At 40.3% G+C, this 22,577-nt stretch overlaps 1 protein-coding gene across 4 annotated transcripts in view; it reads right to left on the bottom strand.

Moving 5' to 3' along the window:
- Positions 1–22,577, bottom strand: part of CSNK1G1 (casein kinase 1 gamma 1) — a 505,634-nt gene that overhangs the window by 139,461 nt on the left and 343,596 nt on the right. For 2 of the 4 annotated variants that reach the window (XM_066344164.1, XM_066344161.1), the window contains exon 2: positions 15,010–15,412. In XM_066344164.1, coding sequence (XP_066200261.1) covers positions 15,010–15,190 — 181 coding nt within the window. In that variant the 5' untranslated portion in view covers positions 15,191–15,412. Of the gene's footprint in view, positions 1–15,009; positions 15,413–22,577 lie in introns of those variants that run through there. The other 2 variants (XM_066344165.1, XM_066344166.1) reach the window with 1 other exon arrangement.

Raw genomic sequence — 22,577 nt, 5'->3', positions numbered from 1 at the left:
CCCTAAGACCATTAAACACATATTTGTCATTTATTTCTAGCCAAAGCCTCCTGATTCCTTCGTGCTTGGTTGACACATCATTGCATGTGCTTAATGGCCATCCCTATGACATCTATGGAGAAATGCCTATTCAAATCTTTTGCTCATTTTTAAATTGGGTTATTTGTCTTTTTATTTTTGAGTTGTAAAACTTCTTTATATACTCTAAATACTGCTCCCTTATTGGATATAATATACAATTTTTTTTCTCATTATGTGGTTTAGTTTTTATTTTTAACTTCCTTTATGGTGTCTTTGCAGCACAAAATTTTTACTTTGCTGAAGTCCAATTTATCTAATTTTTCTTTTGTTGTGTTTTGATGTCATATCTAAGAATCTACTGCCAAATCTGGGGCACAAAGATTTATCCACATTTTCTTCTAAGAGTTTTATAGTTTGGACTCTTACATTTAGTTCTTTGATCTATATGAGGTTAATTTAAAAAAATATTGATTTTAGAGAGAGAGAAAGGAGAAAAAAAGGAAGGGAGAGAGACAAACATCACTTTGTGCCCTGACCAGGGATCAAACCTACAACTTTGGCTTAGCAGGACAATGTGCTAACCGAGTATGTCATTGGACAAGCTGCTACCGTTAGCCAACTTACCTTTTTCAGAAACATCCTTCTGTGCTAATGTAATTTTGAATATTTTACCAGATACCAAAAAGGAAAGAGAGTAAAAAGGTCAATTCTTTATGCCTTCATTGTTTTGTTTGTAAACAAAAACATTCTTGAACAATATCCTATTTCACAAGGGTAATGTGAAGAATATTAAATACAGGGATATATCTATTCAATGTGAAAGAATTGCCACCTGTTTACTTATTCTTTTTTTTTGTTGTTGTGACAGAGAGAGAGACAGAGAGAGGGACAGATAGGGGCAGACAGACAGGAAGGGAGAGAGATGAGAAGCATCAATTCTTTGTTGCAGAACCACAGTTGTTCATTGATTACTTTCTCATATGTGCCCTGACAGGAGGGGGTGCTACAGCAGACCAAGTGACCCCCTGTTCAAGCCAGCAACCTTGGGTTCAAGCTGGTAAGCCTTGCTCAAACCAGATGAGCCCGCGCTCAAGCCAGCGACCTTGGGGTTTTGAACCTGGGTCCTCTGTGTCCCAGTCCAGCGCTCTAACCACTGTGCCAACGCCTGGTCAGGCTGTTTACTTATTCTTGCAACTACAGAGAACAAGCCATTATTTTAGATTAGGGATACACATTTTCTTAATTCTGGAGGAATAGCATCATTTTGTATCTTTTTTTTTTTTTTTTAACTTTTTTTTTTTTTTTAATTTTTAATTTTTTTTTATTTTATTTATTCATTTTTAGAGAGGGGAGAGAGAGAGACAGAAGGAGAGAGAGAGAGAGAGAGAGAAGGGGGGAGGAGCTGGAAGCATCAACTCCCATATATGCCTTGACAAGGCAAGCCCAGGGTTTTGAACCGGGGACCTCAGCATTTCCAGGTTGATGCTTTATCCACTGCACCACCACAGGTCAGGCATTTTGTATCTTAATATTTACATGATTCTTTCAAGGCTTGATTAAGCAGAGGATTCAAAACTGAAAAAAAGAAAAAATCCTAAAAATACTCTTCAGGCCCTGGCCGGTTGGCTCAGTGGTAGAGCGTCGGCCTGGCGTGCGGGGGACCCGGGTTCAATTCACGGCCAGGGCACATAGGAGAAGCGCCCATTTGCTTCTCCACCCCCCCCCTCCTTCCTCTCTGTCTCTCTCTTCCCCTCCCACAGCCAAGGCTCCATTGGAGCAAAGATGGCCCGGGCGCTGGGGATGGCTCCTTGGCCTCTGCCCCAGGCGCTAGAGTGGCTCTGGTCGCAGCAGAGCGACACCCCGGAGGGGCAGAGCATCGCCCCCTGGTGGGCAGAGCTCGCCCCTGGTGGGCGTACCGGGTGGATCCCGGTCGGGCACATGCGGGAGTCTGTCTGACTGTCTCTCCCCGTTTCCAGCTTCAGAAAAATACAAAAAAAAAAAATACTCTTCAGGTTTCTAGGTGTTTGGTTTTTTTTAATTTATTTATTCATTTTAGAGAGGAGAGGGAGAGACAGAGAGAGAGAGAGGAGAGATAGAGAGAGAGAAGGGGGGGAGGAGCTGGAAGCATCAACTCCCATATGTGCCTTGACCAGGCAAGCCCAGTGTTTCGAACCGGCGACCTCAGCATTTCCAGGTCGACGCTTTATCCACTGCGCCACCACAGGTCAGGCCTTCAGGTTTCTTAACTAATCTAAAACAGGCTCTGGCCAGCTTGCTCAGTGGACAGAATTGACATGGTGTATGTACATCCCAGGTTCAATTCCCAATCAGGGCACACAGGAGAAGACATAATCTGCTTCTCTCTCCTTCCCGTGCCCCCTTCTCTTCCTCTTCTCTTCCCACACCCAGTGGCTCAAATGGTTTAAAGCACTGGTCCTGGGCACTGAAGATTGCTCTTCTGGTCTGTGAGTCAGCCTCAGGCACTAAAAATAGCTTGACTGATTCAAGCATCAGCCCCAGACAGGGACTGCCAGGTGGACCCCTGGTGGGCACATGAGGAAGTCTGTCTCACTATCTCCTCTCCTCTCACTTAAAAAAAAAAAAGAAACAAACAAAAAAAACCCACTGCCGATCTGTTTTCTGGTTCATTGTTATTCTACCTCTTATTCACGACCAACCTTCATCAATCTTCCCTTCTCAAATATTCAAAATTCCTTCTTATTTAGGCAATATAGACAGGTAAGAGACTCCATAGAAATAATTTTTCCAATAAAAAATAGACAAAGACTACAAAAAAACAACTCTTAGAAGATTATAAATAAATGTACAAAGACGTTTCCCTTCACCCATTAACACATACACATCTAGCAAGAACCATTTGCCCCAACAGAACAGCATAGATGAAAAGATTCTCGATAATGTTCAAGGCATTTGAAGGGGCAGGGAATCAACAGAAGTCTGTGAACGTGCACACATGCAGGCATGCACACATGCACACTCATAAGTACACACTAAATGAAAACTATTTTTTCTGGAGGACAAATTGACAATGTGTAACAAAATGGCAAATATGTAAACTGTTGACTCAGGAAGTACACCTACAGAATTTATCCTAGGAAAGTAAAATAATCAGCCAAGGTTGGACCATAAAAATAGACAAACAAGGATGTTCAGTATTGCATTCTTTATAATTTTAAAAAACAGAAACAATTTGTATGTATACATATATAAAGACTAGCTAAATAACCAAGTAACTACAGACATTAGAAATGGTCTACATTTGAGTTTAATCAAAAAGTTCATGCTATATTAAGTGACATAAAAGCAGGTTTAATGTATAGTTTGACTTGTATTTCTAAATTATATCTTGATAAACATTTTTAAATTCTGGAAAACTAAATTAAATTGGTGGTTATCTTTGGTCATACTTCTGAGTTAAGATTTTTTTAAAAAATTAAAAATAAGCATGTTATTTTCTTTTTAAAAAGTTTCCAGATAAAGAAATAAAAGACAGCCTGTCCAGGCAGTGGCGCAGTGGATAGGGCATTGGACTGGGATGTGGAGGACCCAGCTTCGAAACCCTGAGGTTGTTGGCTTGAGGACGGGCTCACCAGCTTGAGCATGGGGTTGCTGGCATGAGCCTAAAGGTCCCTGGCTTGAAGTCCAAGGTTACTGGCTTGAGCCCAAGGTCACTAGCTTGAGCAAGGGGTTACTCGCTCTGCTGTAGCCTCCTGGTCAAGGAACATATGAAAAGGCAATCAATGAACAAGCAATCGATAAACAACTAAGATGCCACAACAAAGAATTGATGCTTCTTATCTCTCTCCTGTCCTGCCTGTCTGTCCCTATCTGTCCCTCTGACTCTCTATGTCTCTGTCAAAAAGAAAAAAAAAAGGGAAAAAAAAAGGAAAAGACGTCCATATTGGGAAAGTAGTAGTAAAGGTATTATTTTTTACAGACGACATAATCCTGTATATAGAAAACCCTGAAAAATTATTAGAAACAATAAAAAAATACAGTAAAGTTGCAGGATACAAAATCAATATACAAAAGTCTACTGCTTATCTATATGCCAACAATAAAACTTCAGAAAATGAACTTAGAAATTGAAAAGGCACTATGAAATGGAAAAATATTCCGTGTTCGCCTGACCTGTGGTGGCGCAGTGTGGTTAAAAGTGTCAATCTGGAACGCTGAGGTCGCCAGTTCGAAACCCCAGGCTTGCCTGGTCAAGGCACATATGGGAGTTGATGCTTCCTGCTCCTCCCTCTGTTATTTCTATCTCTTTCCTCTCTCTGTCTCTTTCTCTCTCTATGTCTCCTCTCTCTAAAAAAATGAATAAAAAAAATGTAAAAAAATAAATTGTAGACTGGTGCAGCCTCTGTGGAAACAGTATGGAGATTCCTCAAAAAATTGAAAATCGAACTGCCTTTTGACCCAGCCATCCCACTTTTAGGAATATACCCCAAGGACACCATAGAACGGTTCCAGAAGGAGAAATGCACCCCCATGTTTATAGCAGCATTGTTCACAATAGCGAAGATCTGGAAACAGCCCAAGTGTCCATCAGAGGACGAGGGGATTAAAAAGCTTTGGTACATATATACTATGGAATACTAATCAGCCATAAGAAATGATGACATCGGATAATTTACAATAACATGGATGGACGTTGATAACATTATACGGAGTGAAATAAGTAAATCAGAAAAAAACTAAGAACTATATGAACCAATGTATAGATGGGACATAAAAATGAGACTTAGAGGCCCTGGCCGGTTGGCTCAGCGGTAGAGCGTCGGCCTGGCGTGCGGGGGACCCAGGTTCGATTCCCGGCCAGGGCACATAGGAGAAGCGCCCATTTGCTTCTCCACCCCCCCCCTCCTTCCTCTCTGTCTCTCTCTTCCCCTCCCGCAGCCAAGGCTCCATTGGAGCAAAAGATGGCCTGGGCGCTGGGGATGGCTCCTTGGCCTCTGCCCCAGGTGCTAGAGTGGCTCTGGTCGTGGCAGAGCGACGCCCCGGAGGGGCAGAGCATCGCCCCCTGGTGGGCAGAACGTCGCCCCTGGTGGGCGAGCCGGGTGGATCACGGTCGGGCGCATGCGGGAGTTTGTCTGACTGTCTCTCCCCGTTTCCAGCTTCAGAAAAATACAAAAAAAAAATAAAAATAAAAAAATGAGACTCAGAGACATGGACAAGAATGTGATGGTAACAGGGAGTGGGGTGGAGGGGTGGGGAAGGGGCGAGGAAGGAGAGGGAGGGAGTGGGGGGAGGGTAGGGCACAAAGAAAACCAGATAGAAGGTGACAGAGGACGGTTTGACTTTGAGTGAAGGGTATGCAGCATAATCAAAGGTCAAAATAATCTGGAGATGTTTTCTCGGAACATATGTACCCTGATTTATCAAAATCACTGCATTAAAATTAATAAAAATAAAGTGCAATGATAAAGACTACAACATGGATGAACCTTGAAAACATGCTAAGTGAAAAAAACCAGTTACAACATATTATACGATTCCATATATATGAAACAGGCAAATCGGTAGACAGAATGTAGGCTGTGGCTGCCTGGCCTGACAGTCGGGGGATGGAGTCAAGGGAAAATGGGGAGTAACTGCTAATGAGTATCGGGTTTCTTTACAGAGAGATGAAATGTTCTAAAAGTGATTCTAGTGATGGTTGCGCAACTTTGTGAACATATAAACACCAATGAATTGTATACTTTAAATGAGTAAATTTTATCATATTTGAATTCTATCTCAATAAAACTGTTATTTTAAAAAATGTAAAAAATAAATTGTAAAAAATAAAAAAATTAAAAAAAAAGAAAAATATTCCATGTTCATGGATTAGAAGAATCAACATAGTTAAAATGGCCAAATTACTCAAAGCAATATACCAATTTAATGCAATCCTCATTAAAATCCCAATGTCATTAAAAAAAAAATGGAACAAAAAAATCACTACATTTGTATGGAACCACTAAAAATGCCAAATAGCCAAAGCAATCCTGAGAAAAAAAGAATGAAGCCAGAGATATAATCTACCTGACTTCAAATTATACCATGGAGGCATGATAATCAAAACAACATGGCATTGGCAGAAAAACAGACACACAGACCAATGGAACAGAACTGAGAGCCCAGAAATAAGACCTCATATATATGAACAAATAGTCTTTGACAAAGAAGTAAAAAACACACAATGGAGAAAAGAAGGCCTCTTTAATGAATGATGCTGGGAAAACTGGAAAGCCACATTCAAAAGAGTGAAACATGACTACAATGTCCCCATGCACAGAAATTAATTCAAAATGGATCAAAGACCTAAATATAAGATTGGAAAAAATAAATTACATAGAAGAAAACGTAAGTACTAAACTTATGGACCTTGGACATAGAAAACATTTTATGAATTTGACCTCAAAGGCAAGGGAAGTAAAGGCAAAAATAAATGAATGGGACTATATCAAACTAAACAGCTTCTGCACAGCAAAAGATACTGACAAAACAAAATGGGAGCCAATCAAATGAGAGATGATATTCACAAACAACTCTGATAAGGGTTAATATCAAAATATAGAAAGAACTCAAAAAGCTCAACAACAAAAAGGCAAACAATCTAATTAAAAAATGGAGCTATGGCCAGTTGGCTCAATGGATAGAGTGTTGGCCCGTCGTGCAGACATCCTGGGTTCAATTCCTGGTCAGGCACACATGAGAAGTGACCATCTGCTTCTCTTCCCCTCCCTCTTCCACTTCTCTCTCTCTTCCTCTCTCACAGCCAGTGAGTGGCTCGACTGGTTTGAGTGTTGACCCTGGGAGATGAGGATAGCTTGGTTGTTCCGAGCGTCAACCCCAGACAGGGGTTGCCAGATGAATCCTGATTGGGGTACATGGGAGAGTCTATCACCCCTCCTCTCACTTAAAAAAATGGGGAGAGGAGCTGAACAAACACTTCTTCCATGAAGACATATAAATAACAAATAGACATATGGAAAGATGCTCATCTTTACTAGTATTAGAGAAATGCAAATCAAAACTACAATGAGCCTGACCAGGCGGTGGCGCAGTGGATAGAGCATCGGACTGGGATGTGGAAGGACCCAGGTTCGAGAGTCCAAGGTCGCCAGCTTGAGCTCAGGCTCATCTGGTTTGAGCAAAGCTCACCAGCTTGGACCCAAGGTCGCTGGCTCTAGCAAGCAGTTACTCTGTCTGCTGAAGGCCCGCGGTCAAGGCACATGTGGGAGAGCAGTCAATGAACAACTAAGGTGTCGCAATGCTCAACGAAAAACTAATGATTGATGCTTCTCATCTCTCCGTTCCTGCCTATCCCTCTCTCTGACTCTGTCTCTGTAAAAAAAAAAAAAAGAAGAGGACATTAAAAAAAACCCACACAAACAAACTACAATGAGATACCACCTCACACCTGTCAGACTGGCTGTTATTAACAAGACAGGTATAACAAGTGTTGGAAAGGTTGTGGAGAAAAAGGAACCCTAATTCACTGCTGGTGGGAATGTAAACTGGTATAGCCATTATGGAAGACAGTATGATGGTTCCTCAAAAAATTAAGAATAGAATTACCATATATTCAGTAATTCCTCTACTGGGTATCTACCCCAAAAAGCTAAAAAAACATTGGTATGCAAAGACACGTGCACCCCATTGCTCACTGGAGCATTATTCATGGTGGCCAAGTCATGGGAAATCCAAACTGTCCCTCAATAGATGATTAGATACAGAAGATGTAGTACATATATATTATATATACAGTGAAATACTATCCAGCCAAAAGAAATGATGACATATTGCCATTTACAACAACATGAATGGACCTTGAGAACATTATACTAAATGAAATAAGTAATCAGAGAAAGTTAAGAACTATATGATTTTGCACACAGGTGGAATATAAAACTGAGACTCATGGACACAAATAAAAGTTAAGTATTGTCTGACTTGTGGTGGTGCAGTGGATAGAGCATTAACCCAGCCTGACCAGGAGGTGGTGCAGTGGAGAGAGCGTTGGACTGGGATGCGGAGGAACCAGGTTCTAGACCCCGAGGTCGCCAGCTTGAGCACGAGCTCATCTGGTTTGAGCAAAGCTCACCAGCTTGGACCCAAGGTCGCTGGCTTGAGCAAGGGGTTACTTGGTCTGCTGTAGCCCCACAGTCAAGGCACATATGAGAAAGCAATCAATGAACAACTAAGGTGTCGCAATGAAAAACTAATGATTGATGCTTCTCATCTCTCTCCATTCCTATCTGTCTGTCCCTATCTATCCCTCTCTCTGACTCTGTCTCTGTAAATAAAAATAAATAAATAAATAAAGCGCTGACCTGGAATGCTGAGGTTGCTGATTCAACACTCTAGGCTTGCCTGGTCAAGGCACATAAGAGAAGCTACTATGAGTTGATGTTTCCCACTCCTCTCCCCTGGGGCCCTGGTCTCCCTCTAAAGATCAATAAATAAAATCTTAAAAAAAAAAAAGGTGAAGTGGTACCAGAGAGAGGTGCTGGGGGGAGGGGAGTAAATATGGACAAATACAAGGTGACAGAAAATGATTTGACTTTGGGTGATAGGCACACAACACAATCAATAGTTCAAATGCTATAGAAATGTTTACCCGAAACCTATGTACTCTTATTGATCAATGTCACCCCATTAAATCTAAAAAATGCTTCCTATAAAGGATATTATTTTGCTTTTTTATGATTATAAAATATGTGTACTCATTTAAAAAAGAACAAAAGGAGGGGAAAAATCTCAGAAATAAACAGAAGTGAAAGACCAGAAGCAATAATTAATTAGTTCTCTCCTGCTTAACCTTAGGGCACAAAGGTTTGCTTAACACCCCCTACCTCTAGAAACTCTTCTCTTTTTACTCTTCAATTTCTCTTCAGGCTCTTTCTCTTCAGTATCCCTTAAATGCACTTTCTTTCTCCCACTCATTCAAATTCCACAAAGCATCATCTCACCATCCAGGATTGCATGTTTATTAACACCTACATGGTGATAAATTCTTAATCCCTAGTCTCAATCCTAAACTTCTCTAAACTGCAGATTCACATTTCTGTATTACGTGCTGCACACTCCTGAAAGTCAATATATTCAAACTCTACTTATCTTCTCCGCCACTACTCTAATCCTATATTTCTTTTCTCCATTAAAGGTTCCTCAGCCCTGGACAGGTAGCTCAGTTGGTTAGTGTATCATCTCAATACACCAAGGCTGTAGGTTTGATCCTTGGTCAAGGCACACACAAGAATCAATCAATGAATGCATAAATAAATAGAACAACAAATTGATGTTTCTTCCCCCCCCCCTCTATATATATCTCAAAGCAATAAATTAAAAAAAACATTGCAGCAGCAAAAAATTTAAAAAATAAAAATAAAGGTTTCTCCAGTCACTTGGTCTCCCCAAGCTGACAAACTCAGTCATCCTTAACCCCTTTCCCTCAAATCATGCCTATAATCTACTTCTGAAATTCCTCCTAATTCAACCCATCTTCTCCACCTCACTGTCATTTTCAGAGCTAAGGCAGGCCTGGCCATTTCTTACCTGGACTATAAAGCCAAACAAACATTCTTAAATAACCATTATATGCCATACACAGTAAAAGAAGTTGCAACTACGAAATTTAACAAAGCAAAGTACTATCATCAAACATATCTGTAGCTAGACGAAAGAAAATAACACAATGTGACAAGTACTGCAATTACAGCAAAATCCATAATATGTCAATCTCTTTCTTAACTGATATAATCTTATAACTATCTGAATTATGTTTGTAGAATACAACCAGATCATGTCACTTATCTGTTGTATAATCCTGATGATTCTACTCTACGCTGCCTATAAAGTCCAAATGCTTTAATACAATACAAACACTTGACAATCTGGTCCCAACCTATAGCCTCATCTATTACTTTTTTTTCACTTCACACCCCTTACCCAGCCACATATAAGTATATAGTTGCTGCTCTAGTAGTATGCTAACCAACTTCCTAACACTTAGTATATGTGCATCCTGCTGCTTGAATGCCCTTCTTCCTTGTACTGACCAGTGGAAGTCCTGTCATTCTCTCTCTCTAAATTTTTTATTGAATTTCTTGGGGCTGACAATGGTTAATAAAATTATACAGGTTTCAGGTGCACAGTTCTACAACACATCATCTGTATATTACATTGTGCGTTTACCACTCCACGTCAAGTCCCCCTATGTCACCATCTATCCCCCCCTTACCTTCTTCCACCTCCCACTACCCATCTGTCCCTCCTGCAATCACCACATTATTGTCTGGGTCTATAAATTTATTTTCTTTACTTAATCCCTTCATCTTTTTCACCCAGTCCCCTAACCCCAATCCCCGCTGAGGCCTGCCCTACTCTCAGTCTCTGAAACCCTCATCAATCTTCTTTGCCAATGCAGTTTTTACACAATCTATTATTATGCTTATCACTTTGTATTATAATTTGTTTTCTCTATCAACAGACAGAGCTTCTTTTTTTAAACTGTTTTATTGATTTTAGAGAGGGCAAGGGAGGGAAGAGGAAGGGAGAAGGGGGAAAGAAAGAGAGAGAGAGAGAGGAGCAACAATTTGTTCCTGTTGTGCCCTGACTGGGGATCGAACCAGCAACCTCTGAGCTTCAGATGATGCTCTAACCAACCAAGCTATCTGGCTAGGGACAGAAAGTTTATCTTGTTATTCTTTGTATCTTTCCCAAAGTCTAGCAAGATAGTAAATATTTAAAGATTTTTTAAAAAATTTTTATTGATTTTTAGAGAGTGGGGAGAGAGGGAGAAAGAAAGAGAGTGAGAAAAGGGAGAGAAGCAGGAAGCACCAACTTGTAGTAGTTGTTTCCTGTATGTGACTTAACTGGGCAAGCCCAGGGATTTGAACCAGCAACCTCAGCATTCTAGGTGGATGCTCTATCCACTGCATGACCATAGGTCAGGCCAAGATAGTAAATATTTAAGAACTGTTTGTTAAATGAATGATGAGATATAAACAGATTGGCAGAGAACCAAAATGTATTAATCATTAACATACATTACTTTTTTGGTTCTGCCTGGAATCCAGGAGTTTGCCTAAACACATTAAGGCCATTATCTACCACATCCCCACATACCAGTAGCCTAAAGGAACCCATAATTTTTTTTCCCTTCTTCCTATTCATCTGGATATCTATCCATTTATCCCACAAATAACTACAGTAAATAATACAGGTGGAATTGCTACCTTCCACGGGGCTTATATTCAAGTAAGAAAAGGCAATTTAATAGGTAAACAAATACAGAAATTCAATTCAGATAGTAAAATGTAATGCATAAAATAAAGCAGTTACATGGGACAGAATGTGGCTAGAGGAGAAATGTGCTCATTTAAATGGAGGTGGGGGAGAAGTCAAGAAAGTTTCCCTGAGACAGTAACATAAAAGCGAGGACTGGCCAAACCGGGTAGCTCAGTAGAGCATCGTCCAATACACCTAAGTTGCAGGTTCTATTCCTTGTCAGGGCACATACAAGAATCAGCCAATGAATGCATAAATAAGTGAAATAACAAATTGATGTTTCTCTCCCTCTCTCTCAAATGAATGAATGAATAAATAAAGCTGAGAACTGAAGAATGAGACATAACCAGATAAGCACAAATTGGGGGGAAAATTCTGCAGGCAGAAGGAACTGTTAAGTATAAAAGTTTTAAAGTAGAAATGCAAATGCACTTGGCTATTTGAAGGACAAAAGAGACAGTGTCACTAGAAATGTCAAGAAATGAGTTTGAAGAAGAATCATGACACTGTAAACAGAAACCCAGGTGAAGGACTATCTGTACCTGACTTGTGTTTGGAATTTCCTAGTTTACATCTTTCTGTTGTCTGCACAATCTTCTATTTACAAATATCAGAACAAAAGAATGCTGGAATGGGGTATTCAGCAAAACATTCTTGTTAGAAAGATGTCAAATGATCTGAAAGTACCTTTTCTGGTTTCTGTTAATAAAAAGTATTCCTAGATACAATGCTGTAATGCTGTAATAATATGGTCCCAGGGCTAATGAAAACCTGATAAACACACAAGAATAAAACCACTTGAAAAGACAGACAAATGCTTTCTACTGACTACAAGGCAGTTCAAAATGAGAACTAACAAAATTATCCTATTTCACGAGAGGAAATAAAACACAACACCTTATTACTCTGAAAATATACATGGGCTACACATTTATCCTTTTAAACTGAATAGAGTTCTCCATTCCCATGTAAATGTAAAGATCATGTAATACAAATCTAGATTTAAGTGAATAAAACAGTTTCAGTTTTCACTGACCAAGGTTTTTTGTCAACTTTATAGAAATTAAACAATTTTATGATATTTTGAGAATATGTGAATTTATATGCATTATAGTTTTTTTTATTTATTCATTTTAGAGAGGAGAGGGAGAGGGAGGGTGAGAGAGAGAGAGAGACAGAGAGAGGAGAGACAAAGAGAGAGAAGGGGGGAGGAGCTGAAAGCATCAACTCCCATATGTGCCTTGACCAGGCAAGCCCAGGGTTTCGCATTATAAACTGCCGCTCAGCAGTAATTTTGTGGATGTTTATGTCAGAATCTATTTAATTCAAGTACTACCATGATATTAGAGCAAAGTCAATACATTACATAAATGAATGTTCATGAAACTAGCTGCTAAAACAACTTAGTAGTTGCTAGGAACTCAAGCATTGTGAAATTACCCATCTTACTCCTATGCTCAGTAGCATCTGCAGGCTTTCCTAATCTCAACATGAACATATCACTAAATGTGAAAAGCCTTGCATTATCCTAGCCAGGTCTTAAAATTCTAGGCTGACAGCTTCCTACCAGTAAAAATAAATTCATTCTCAGCATTCCTAAATTCAAAACCGCATCCAGTGATCCCTGGCTAATATACTGATGTTTCCCTGAATCTCTATGAAGGTAGAAAAAACTTTTTCCATCTTCTTTTGCAGAATCATCAGAGGTAGTAGAAGTAACAAGCAAAATTATCTTATGCTTCTACACTCCCATTCCCCCAAAGGCCCAAGTGTCCTAACAAAGGGTCTTCATAACAAACCACAGCCTCAATGTTTATGAAGAAAAAGAAAACATTTAACCTGACTGGTGGTGGCACAGTATATAGGGCGTGAACCTGGGATGCTGAAGTCCCAGGTTCAGAACCCTGAGGTCGCTGGCTTGAGCAGGGTCCTGGCTCTGCTGGAGCTCCTCAGTCAAGGCACATATAAGAAAGCAATCAATGAACAACTAAAGTGCTGCAATGATGAGTTGATGCTTTTCAATCTCTCTCCTTTCCTGTCTCTCTCTCTCAGAAAGAAAGAAAAGGAAAGAAGGAAGGAAGGAAGGAAGGAAGGGAGGGAGGGAGGGAGGGAGAGAGGGAAGGAGGGAAGGGGGCAGAGGAGGGAGGGAGGGAAGGAGGAAGGAAGGGAGAGGGAGGGAGGGAGGGAAGGAAGAAAGGAGAGGAAAGAGAAGAAGGGAGGGAGGGAAGGAAGGAGTGAAGGGAGGGAGGGAAGGAAGGAGGAAGGGAGGGAGGGAAGGAAGGAGGGAGGGAAAGCAAAGCAAAGCAAAGCAAAGCAAACACTTTAACTTAAAAGGAGACCTCATATTATCCAAGCTGATGTCTAGGAGGGTTATAAAAAAAAAGTTTATAAATACCCAATATATAAATAAATACCCAGTGTACCTCTTTTCCAATTTCACATCTTCAAACTGGCCAATTTTGCCATTACTCATCCTCTCACTCATAAATTTGTGCTTGAAATTTTAAAAATCCATTTCTTTGGCTGGGAAATAAAATTGCCTAATCTCTCCCAGAAGTCCTAATGATGGGACTTCCAGGAAGAAATGTAAACATAGTATCAGCTGGAATGCCTCTCTTACCATATCACAGCTCACTTTTTGTGGTCTCACTGTATCGTAGATTTTTAAATTGTATATATCTAATTTGGTGTTGTGGATTTTTCACTAAATTGCAGGATTTTGCAGCGTATAAGTATTTTTATATATTTATTGTTTTAATTACTTTTGTGGTAAAATAAGCATTTTCTAGCCTAAAAAATTGAAAACAATATAAAAATATTAATTAAAATATATTAAAAGAATATTAAATCAAAATAAAATACGTAGTGTACAGCAGATGAGCTGTAATGCTCTTCTTGGCTATGCACTACATTCATCTCATCATCACTACCTTCATCATTATCGGTACTGCACAGCTAACTCACCATCATCTTCATCATTCCAAGTTGTAGTATATTCACTGGTGAGTACCCATACAGAATTTTATTTCTTAAAATTACGTAGGTTTAAGAGTGTAGAAAGTGTTTAAGAGCATAGGAAGTGTTTATAAGAATCTGACAAAGGTTAATAACAGTGTAGGAAAGATTTATAAGAGTGTGGGGAAGGCTTATAAAGCGTTAAAATGTATATAAATAATAAAATAAATATAAGGTCGTTACTTCATGGATTTTCCCCTATTGCAAGGGGTTGTGGAACCTAACCCCCATGATAGACAGGTGACCACTGTATATGCTTGCAGATTAAATTAGGGTATGACTGCCTCATTAGGGGCATGGTTTGAATGAAAACAAGACCATACTCCCTTCTTGAAGTGTAGGGTTCAAGGGCCAACAGCATTTAGAGTACCTGAGAGTCTATTAAAAAGAGAGAATTTAGGGCTCAGACCAACTAAATCAGAATCTTCATTTTATTGATATTTACAGATCTTCCTATGGAAAATTTAAAAGCCTATAGACACAGAGATGAACCCTGAATAACAATTATAACTGATAATAACTATCCCATTCACAAATTGTTAAGTTCTTATAACAATAGGTCTTCCTTAAGAGAATTTGCCATAAAATTAGAAACCTCTTATCTTGAAACACACCACAACATACTATCGCTGCTGCTGTTGTTAGGGAAGCCACTGATAATAACTAAGTTCTTACCTAATCTGAGTTCTCCGAAGTTCCCACACCCTATCTTCTTGCCAACCCTGAAGTTGGGTCCCACCATAAGAACCCCAGAGGATGTTGAAGAGCCAGACGGTCGGGAACAGTGTGCACTCCTTTGTGCCATGGGTTTAGTGGTCCGTTGTCTTTCATCCTTCTCCCTACTAGGATGGTCCATGATCCTACACGACAGAGTCTCTCCACAATGAGTAGCCTCAGGCTGTATACCTCTCTTCAATACAAAAGTATGTCCAAATAAACCGTAGTCAGAGAAAGGTAAGAAGTTCTTTTGGCACCATAGTTATGTTTCTAATGTATCTCCAGGGGATAAAAAACCATTGGGTCGTTCTTGTAGGACATGTAGTCTGTAGGTTTCAAGCATAGGAGGGTATTTTGTAACCTAGGTAAAAATAAAAATAAAAAACAGTTAAAAATTAAATTTTAAAACAAATTGAGAAAGTTATCACTAAGTAGAATGGCTCCTATTCAAAAATTAGCAAAGTAGATAGTTTCCTGAAATGGGTTTTGGTTTTATATCCTCCAACCATTTAGCCATCTGGACTAGTTATTCATCAGGTAACATAACCTCAGTAGGCTGTAGACCATGGCAGCTAAGAGAACACACAAATCTTTAAAATAAAATTCTCTCTTTCAGTACTATACCTGTGACCTAGAAGAAAGTTATTGGTAGACTTTTTTATCACAGGCTAACAAAAGGATACAGTAGGGCTCAACCTCATTAATTATGAGAACAATGAAATGTTCTTCCTTTTAATTTAGATAGGACCTATCAGAAATGATATTACTCACTCTCTTTCTCCTCCAATCCTATCATTTATCAAGCACTGACAGCAATCACAAAATCCAAGACCAGTCCCTGAATGACCAAGACTACTTTACAAAGGTCTTTCCCAAACTCTAGTGGTAGTAAGCCATCCTAGACTAAAGCTTTGAAAAGCTGAGCTTTTGGCCTCATCTTCACTGTGGACTGAGTATACAGAGTGCCTGAAGCTGATTCTGTGCACAAATCCAAACAGAAAATAAAGCTCAGAAACAAAAAAGCTGAAACAATCCTCATCCGAGTGAAAATTCTCCAGTGTTCAGGTCAGGACTAGACCCAAGACAAGTTTACAATGAGATAAATTTCAAGGCTATTTTTGATAACCCAGGTGAGTATCCTTAACAACAAAAATTCTTATCACTAAACACATACTTATGTTTCATTTTAAAATTTTTTATTAATTGACTTTAGAGAGAAAAGGGGAAGAAGAAAGGAAGAGAGAAACATTGATTCGCTGTTCCACCCATCCACTGGTTGATTTCTGTATGTGCCTGGACCAGGGACTGATCCTCCAACCTTGGAGTATCAGGACAACACTCCAACCAACTGAGTCACCTGGCCAGGGCTGTTTCCATTTTTAGTAATTATTTTCCTTAAAATTTTAAGAAAAAAGAGAATTTGAACTGCTTGGTTATTACTATATGTATACAATAAAGCAAAAATGTCTAGACTATAGGCTTCTTATGGACACCTGTGAGCTGACCATACAAGCGGGTAAGTGATCCAAGAATATAACCCATTTGCTTTACTACAGTAGCTAAAATTGTTTGTTTTCATATTTTCTGCCTGTTTTCTTTGCATTGATAAAACTGCACAATGACTTTAGACTTTCACACAGCTAATCATTAACAAAATACACATTTCCGAATTCAAAAAATACACCTACATTCATAATGTATATTCTATTAAGGAAAAAAGTAAAGGTGATTAAGACAAGGTCAGCAATTACTGCACTTCCTACATTAACAACATTATGCATATTTTTCTTTTTTTCTTTTTTTTTTTACAAAGACAGAGAGTGAGTCAGAGAGAGGGATAGACAGGGACAGACAGACAGGAATGGCGAGAGATGAGAAGCATCAATCATTAGTTTTTCATTGCGCATTGCAACACCTTAGTTGTTCATTGATTGCTTTCTCATATGTGTCTTGACCGCGGGCCTTCAGCAGACTGAGTAACCCCTTCCTGGAGCCAGTGACCTTGGGTTCAAGCTAGTGGGATTTTTGCTCAAACCAGATGAGCCTGCGCTCAAGCTGGCGACCTTGGGGTCTCGAACCTGGGTCCTCTGCATCCCAGTCCGACACTCTATCCATTGCACCACCGCCTGGTCAGGCTCCTTATTCTTTTTTTATATTTCCAATTGTGGCTAATATGCTCCAGTTATCTTTGTTTACCTAAAGTTCCTCAAACAATATTAGAAAGAAAATGGGAATATAATTTAAGATGTTTTATTTAGAGAGTCCCATCTTAACTGGTGGAAATGTGTTCTGTATGAGAAACTGGCACGCTTTACTTTCTTCCCTCACATTACAAGAATTTTTGAAGACAGAAAAAGTATGTATCTTAGCATATCTAAACAATTTTGAGTATTCAACTAACTTCCAAATTTTCCTAAATTATCACTCATATAGTAGTCTCATTTATAAGATTTAGAAAACTGTACTACCTTATCTGTTGTTGCTCTTCATATTTTTGTGTTCATTCTGTTTTTCTTTTTTTTTTTTTTTTTTTTTCATTTTTCTGAAGCTGGAAACAGGGAGTGACAGTCAGACAGACTCCCGCATGCGCCTGACCGGGATCCACCCGGCACGCCCACCAGGGGCGGTGCTCTGCCCCCCAGGGGGCGATGCTCTGCCCATCCTGGGCGTCGCCATATTGCGACCAGAGCCACTCTAGCGCCTGAGGCAGAGGCCACAGAGCCATGCCCAGCGCCCGGGCCATCTTTGCTCCAATGGAGCCTTGGCTGCGGGAGGGGAAGAGAGAGACAGAGAGGAAAGCGCGGCGGAGGGGTGGAGAAGCAAATGGGCGCTTCTCCTATGTGCCCTGGCCGGGAATCGAACCCGGGTCCTCCGCACCATTCTGTTTTTCTAACAGATGGAGGTTATTTTAAAAATGCTTGTCATTCTCCATGCACTGAGACTCATGTAATATTAAGGTGGAGTAATCACACACAACTCTACTTTCCCATGTATACTTGCATGCATGCAATAGAAAAACAGTACTTGCAAGATGAGAAAACTGCATAGTTAAAAATTGCCTTCAGCAGAGAAAAGGATGATTTTAACACCCGCTTGTAGACCAGAACAGTAACTTTCCTTCCCACAAATGACATAAACTCTCATTTAAAATATCAATTTTCTGCCTGACCAGGCAGTGCCACAGTGGATAGAGCGTTGAACTGGGACACAGAGGACCCAGGTTCAAAACCCCGAGGTCACCGGCTTGAGCGCAAAATCGCTAGCTTGAGCAAGGGGTCACTCACTCTGCTGTAACTCCCCCCCACCCCCCAGATCAAGGCACATAGGAGAAAGCAATCAGTGAATAACTATGGTGCCACAACGAATTGATGCTTCTCATCTCTCTCCTTTTCTGTCCGTCCCTATCTGTCCCTCTCTCTGACTCTCTCTGTCAAAAAAAAAAAAAAAAATCAATTTTCTAATCTATGCATGGGACATTAGCACAGTCTAATCCAGTGGCAGTCAACCTGGTCCCTACCGCCCACTAGTGGACATTCCAGCTTTCATGTAAAAATAAAAAGCAACCAAAGTACAAATAAAAAGATAAATTTAACTATAGTAAGTTGTTTTATAAAGATTTATTCTGCCAAACAGCGAAAATCTGACATAAAGTACTTGGTAAGTAATTATTATTATATGCTTTAACTTGCTGTAACTCTGCGTTATAAATTTTATAAAGTAAAGTTACTTCTCTACTTTATAAATCACCATTACTGTGGAACCAGTGGGTGGTTAGAAAATTTTACTACTAACAGAGATACAAAAGTGGGCAGTAGGTATGAAAAGGTTGACTACCCCTGCTCTAATCCATAGTTAATAAAAGATGAATTTTAGTTAATATCACTTTATGTGGTGCCTCTCATTTAAGAAGGCAAATTGAACATTTCTTGATCACCACAAATTGCTCAAAACTACTTTGTACTTTCCAGTTACAAACTTTTCAGCTTGTCATTTAAATCCCTTCAGTGTCAACTCCTCATTTAAATTTATGTCTTAAAAAGCTAGTAAACAAACACAAGAAACATCCATTCTTAGCCCTTATACCTCATATGTACTAACTCTTCTATTTTATTTAAGGCCTGACTCACTCGCTTTGTGAAACCTTTACTAACCACTTCATACTTGTAGCACCACTTTCTATACCTCATCTGTCACCAACCATGTACCACATCTTATTGATATATACTCTAAGTGTTGATTTAATTTAAGCCTTTGAAGTTAAAGATCTTATCATATCTCTTTAACTTTCCTACATATAATTGGGATCAAATACTGAGTAAGGCCCTGGCCAGTTGGCTCAGTGGTAGAGCGTCAGCCTGGCGTGCAGAAGTCCCGGGTTTGATTCCCGGCCAGGGCACACAGGGGAGGTGCCCATCTGCTTCTCCACCCCTCCCCCTCTCCTTCCTCTCTGTCTCTCTCTTCCCCTCCCGCAGTGAGGCTCCAATGGAGCGAAGATGGCCCGGGCACTGGAGATGGCTCCTTGGCTTCTGCCCCAGGCGCTGGAGTGGCTCTGGTCGCAAAAGAGTGACGCCCCGGAGGGGCAGAGCATCGCCCTCTGGTGGGCAGAGCGTCGCCACCTGGTGGGCATGCCGGGTGGATCCCGGTCGGGCGCATGCGGGAGTCTGTCTGTCTCTCCCCGTTTCCAGCTTCAGAAAAATACAAAAAAACAAACAAACAAACAAAAAAAAACCCAATTAAAAAAAATACTGAGTAATAATTATGATATTCTTGCTTAACAGAAAAGGTTCCCAGTGACATAACCAAATACAGTATTTTATACCAAATAATAAAAGTAAAGAGAACCCTAATTTACTTTAAGAACTTCTACAATTCCTCCAACAGAAAGTTAGTATTATTTCATTTAAATTCAATTGTGTGAAGACAGGCTAGTTAGGATTTCTATTTTACAAGAATATTAAATAGTTTATTTACAGTTACTAGCAGTAACATATATCAAAAACAACTCAAGAACCAGGTCAAATAGAATATCTAAGGTAAGTAAGTCATATCTTAAACCTTATTTTTAAAAAATGGCTTTCAAGGACATCAGTAAGAGACAAACTGTATGCTTCTAATAGTAAAATAAGGGGAGTAAAGGAGAGAAATTGTGTCAATAAATTGATGTTTATGTCTGACCAGTGGTAGTGCGGTAGATAAGAGCATTAAGCTGGGACACTGAGGACCCAGGTTCAAAACCTTGAGGTCACCAGCTTGAGTGCAGGATCATAGACATGACCCCATGGTTACTGGTTTGAGCCCAAAGGTCTCTGGCTTAAAGCTCAAGGTAACTGGCTTGAGCAAGGGGTCACTGGAGCCTCCAGTATAGGAAAGCAGTCAATGAACAACTAAGGGGCCACAACAAAGAACTGATGCTTCCCATCTCTCTACCTTTCTGTCCATCTGTCCCTTTCTCTCCTCCCCCTACTCCCCCTCTTAAATAAAAAAGATTTAGAAGCCTGGCAGCCTTGTCTTGTCTATCAAAAAAAGGCAAAGAGAATGTAGGCTTTAAAATTTAAATATTTATGTGTCTCATTTTTGACGACACCAGTATATGAGAATTTGAAATAATCTGTAAATCAGTGATTTATTTTTAAGAGATTCATAGCTATCAGTGGTAGAGCATCGGCCCGGCATGTGAAAGTCCCAGGTTTGATTCCCAGTCAGGGCACACAGGAGAAGTGCATACCTGCTTCCCCACCCTTTTCCCTCTTTTTTTCTCTCTGTCTCTCTCTTCCCCTCTTGCAGCCAAGGCTCCATTGGAGCAAAGTTGGCCTGAGCACTGAGGATGCCTCTATGGCCTCCACCTCAGGTGCTAGAATGGCTCCAGCCACAATGGAGCAATGCCCCAGATGGGCAGAGTATCATCCCCTGGTTGGCATGCTGGGTGGATCCTGGTCAGGCGCATGCGGGAGTCTGTCTGACTGCCTCCACGCTTCTAACTTCAGAAAAATACAAAAAAAAAATTTTAGAGCTATAATTCTTTAATATTTTCTTTGTTGCTTTTATAATATGACTTAACGTTTTTTGTTTGTTTGTTTGTTTGTTTTTTGTACTTTTCTGAAGCTGGAAACGGGGAGAGACAGACAGACTCCCGCATGCGCCCGACTGGGATCCACCCAGCACGCCCACCAGGGGCGACGCTCTGCCCACCAGGGGGCGATGCTCTGCCCCTTCGGGGCGTCGCTCTATTGCGACCAGAGCCAGTCTAGCGCCTGGGGCAGAGGCCAAGGAGCCATCCCCAGTGCCCGGGCCATCTTTGCTCCAATGGAGCCCCGGCTGCGGGAGGGGAAGAAAGAGACAGAGAGGAAGGAGGGGGTGGGGGTGGAGAAGCAAATGGGCGCTTCTCCTATGTGCCCTGGCCGGGAATCAAACCCGGGTCCCCCGCACGCCAGGCCGACGCTCTACCGCTGAGCCAACCGGCCAGGGCCTAATATGACTTACGTTTTTAAACTTCATGCAACTTCTCAAAATACTATGGCACAAAGTATTATATTTACTTTAGTTATTTCATTCAGGATAAAAGACCATGAAGCAACTCCCACAAAGCATCTATTTGCTGCCTTATAGAGAATGACTTTGTGCCAAAGTAACTCTTGGTTTTGACCTATATCTAATATGTTGGCTCAGGGTAGTAGTTACTAGAAGCATAAATTTCTCCCATTTCAGTTTGATGCAGTGCTATAGCATATCTTATAGAGCGGTCTGTGAAGTAACTTTTCACCAACCAATTCTGAAGGTAGCCATATTTCTCACCTGTAATGTAAACCGACAAATTTGGATTTGTTGATTTTACTATAGATTGCAATTATCTAATCTGCTAGAGAGCTCTTATTTCCCAGTGAAGAAAGCCATGTGTCTAAATCTTTTTTTATTCAGTAACTATGTGGGATTTATTGATAGAGTGATACTTTCTGGGAAGGGTAAAAATAAGTTTCTGAAATAAATTATAACTTGATTATAAAAAATATGTAAGGTCTCATACATTTTATTTAACTTTTTTTTTCAAAATTAAGGTGTATCATACATGGGAGCATCTTATACCTGGGGAAATAAAAAAATGCATATATTTATATATATATGGCTCATTTTATTTATTTATTTTTATTTTTTACAGAGACAAAGAGAGAGTCAGAGAGTGGGATAAATAGGGACAGACAGACAGGAATGGAGAAAGATGAGAAGCATCAATTATCAGTTTTTCGTTGCAACACCTTAGTTGTTCATTGACTGCTTTCTCATATGTGCCTTGACTGCGGGCCTTCAGCAGACCGAGTAACCCCTTGCTCAAGCCAGCGACCTTGGATCCAAGCTGGTGAGCTTTGCTCAAACCAGATTAGCCCACGCTCAAGCTGGCGACCTCGGGGTCTCGAACCGTCCTCTGCATCCCAGTCCAACGCTCTATCCACTGCGCCACTGCCTGGTCAGGCTTTTTAACTTTATTGATTTGAGAGAGAGAGAGAAAAGGAGTTGTAGGGCAGGAAGCATCA

Source organism: Saccopteryx leptura, chromosome 6, assembly GCF_036850995.1.
Source record: "Saccopteryx leptura isolate mSacLep1 chromosome 6, mSacLep1_pri_phased_curated, whole genome shotgun sequence".
Lineage (NCBI taxonomy): Eukaryota > Metazoa > Chordata > Mammalia > Chiroptera > Emballonuridae > Saccopteryx > Saccopteryx leptura.
The sequence above is the reverse complement of the archived record's forward strand: the minus strand, read 5'-3'. Positions and strand labels throughout refer to the sequence as shown.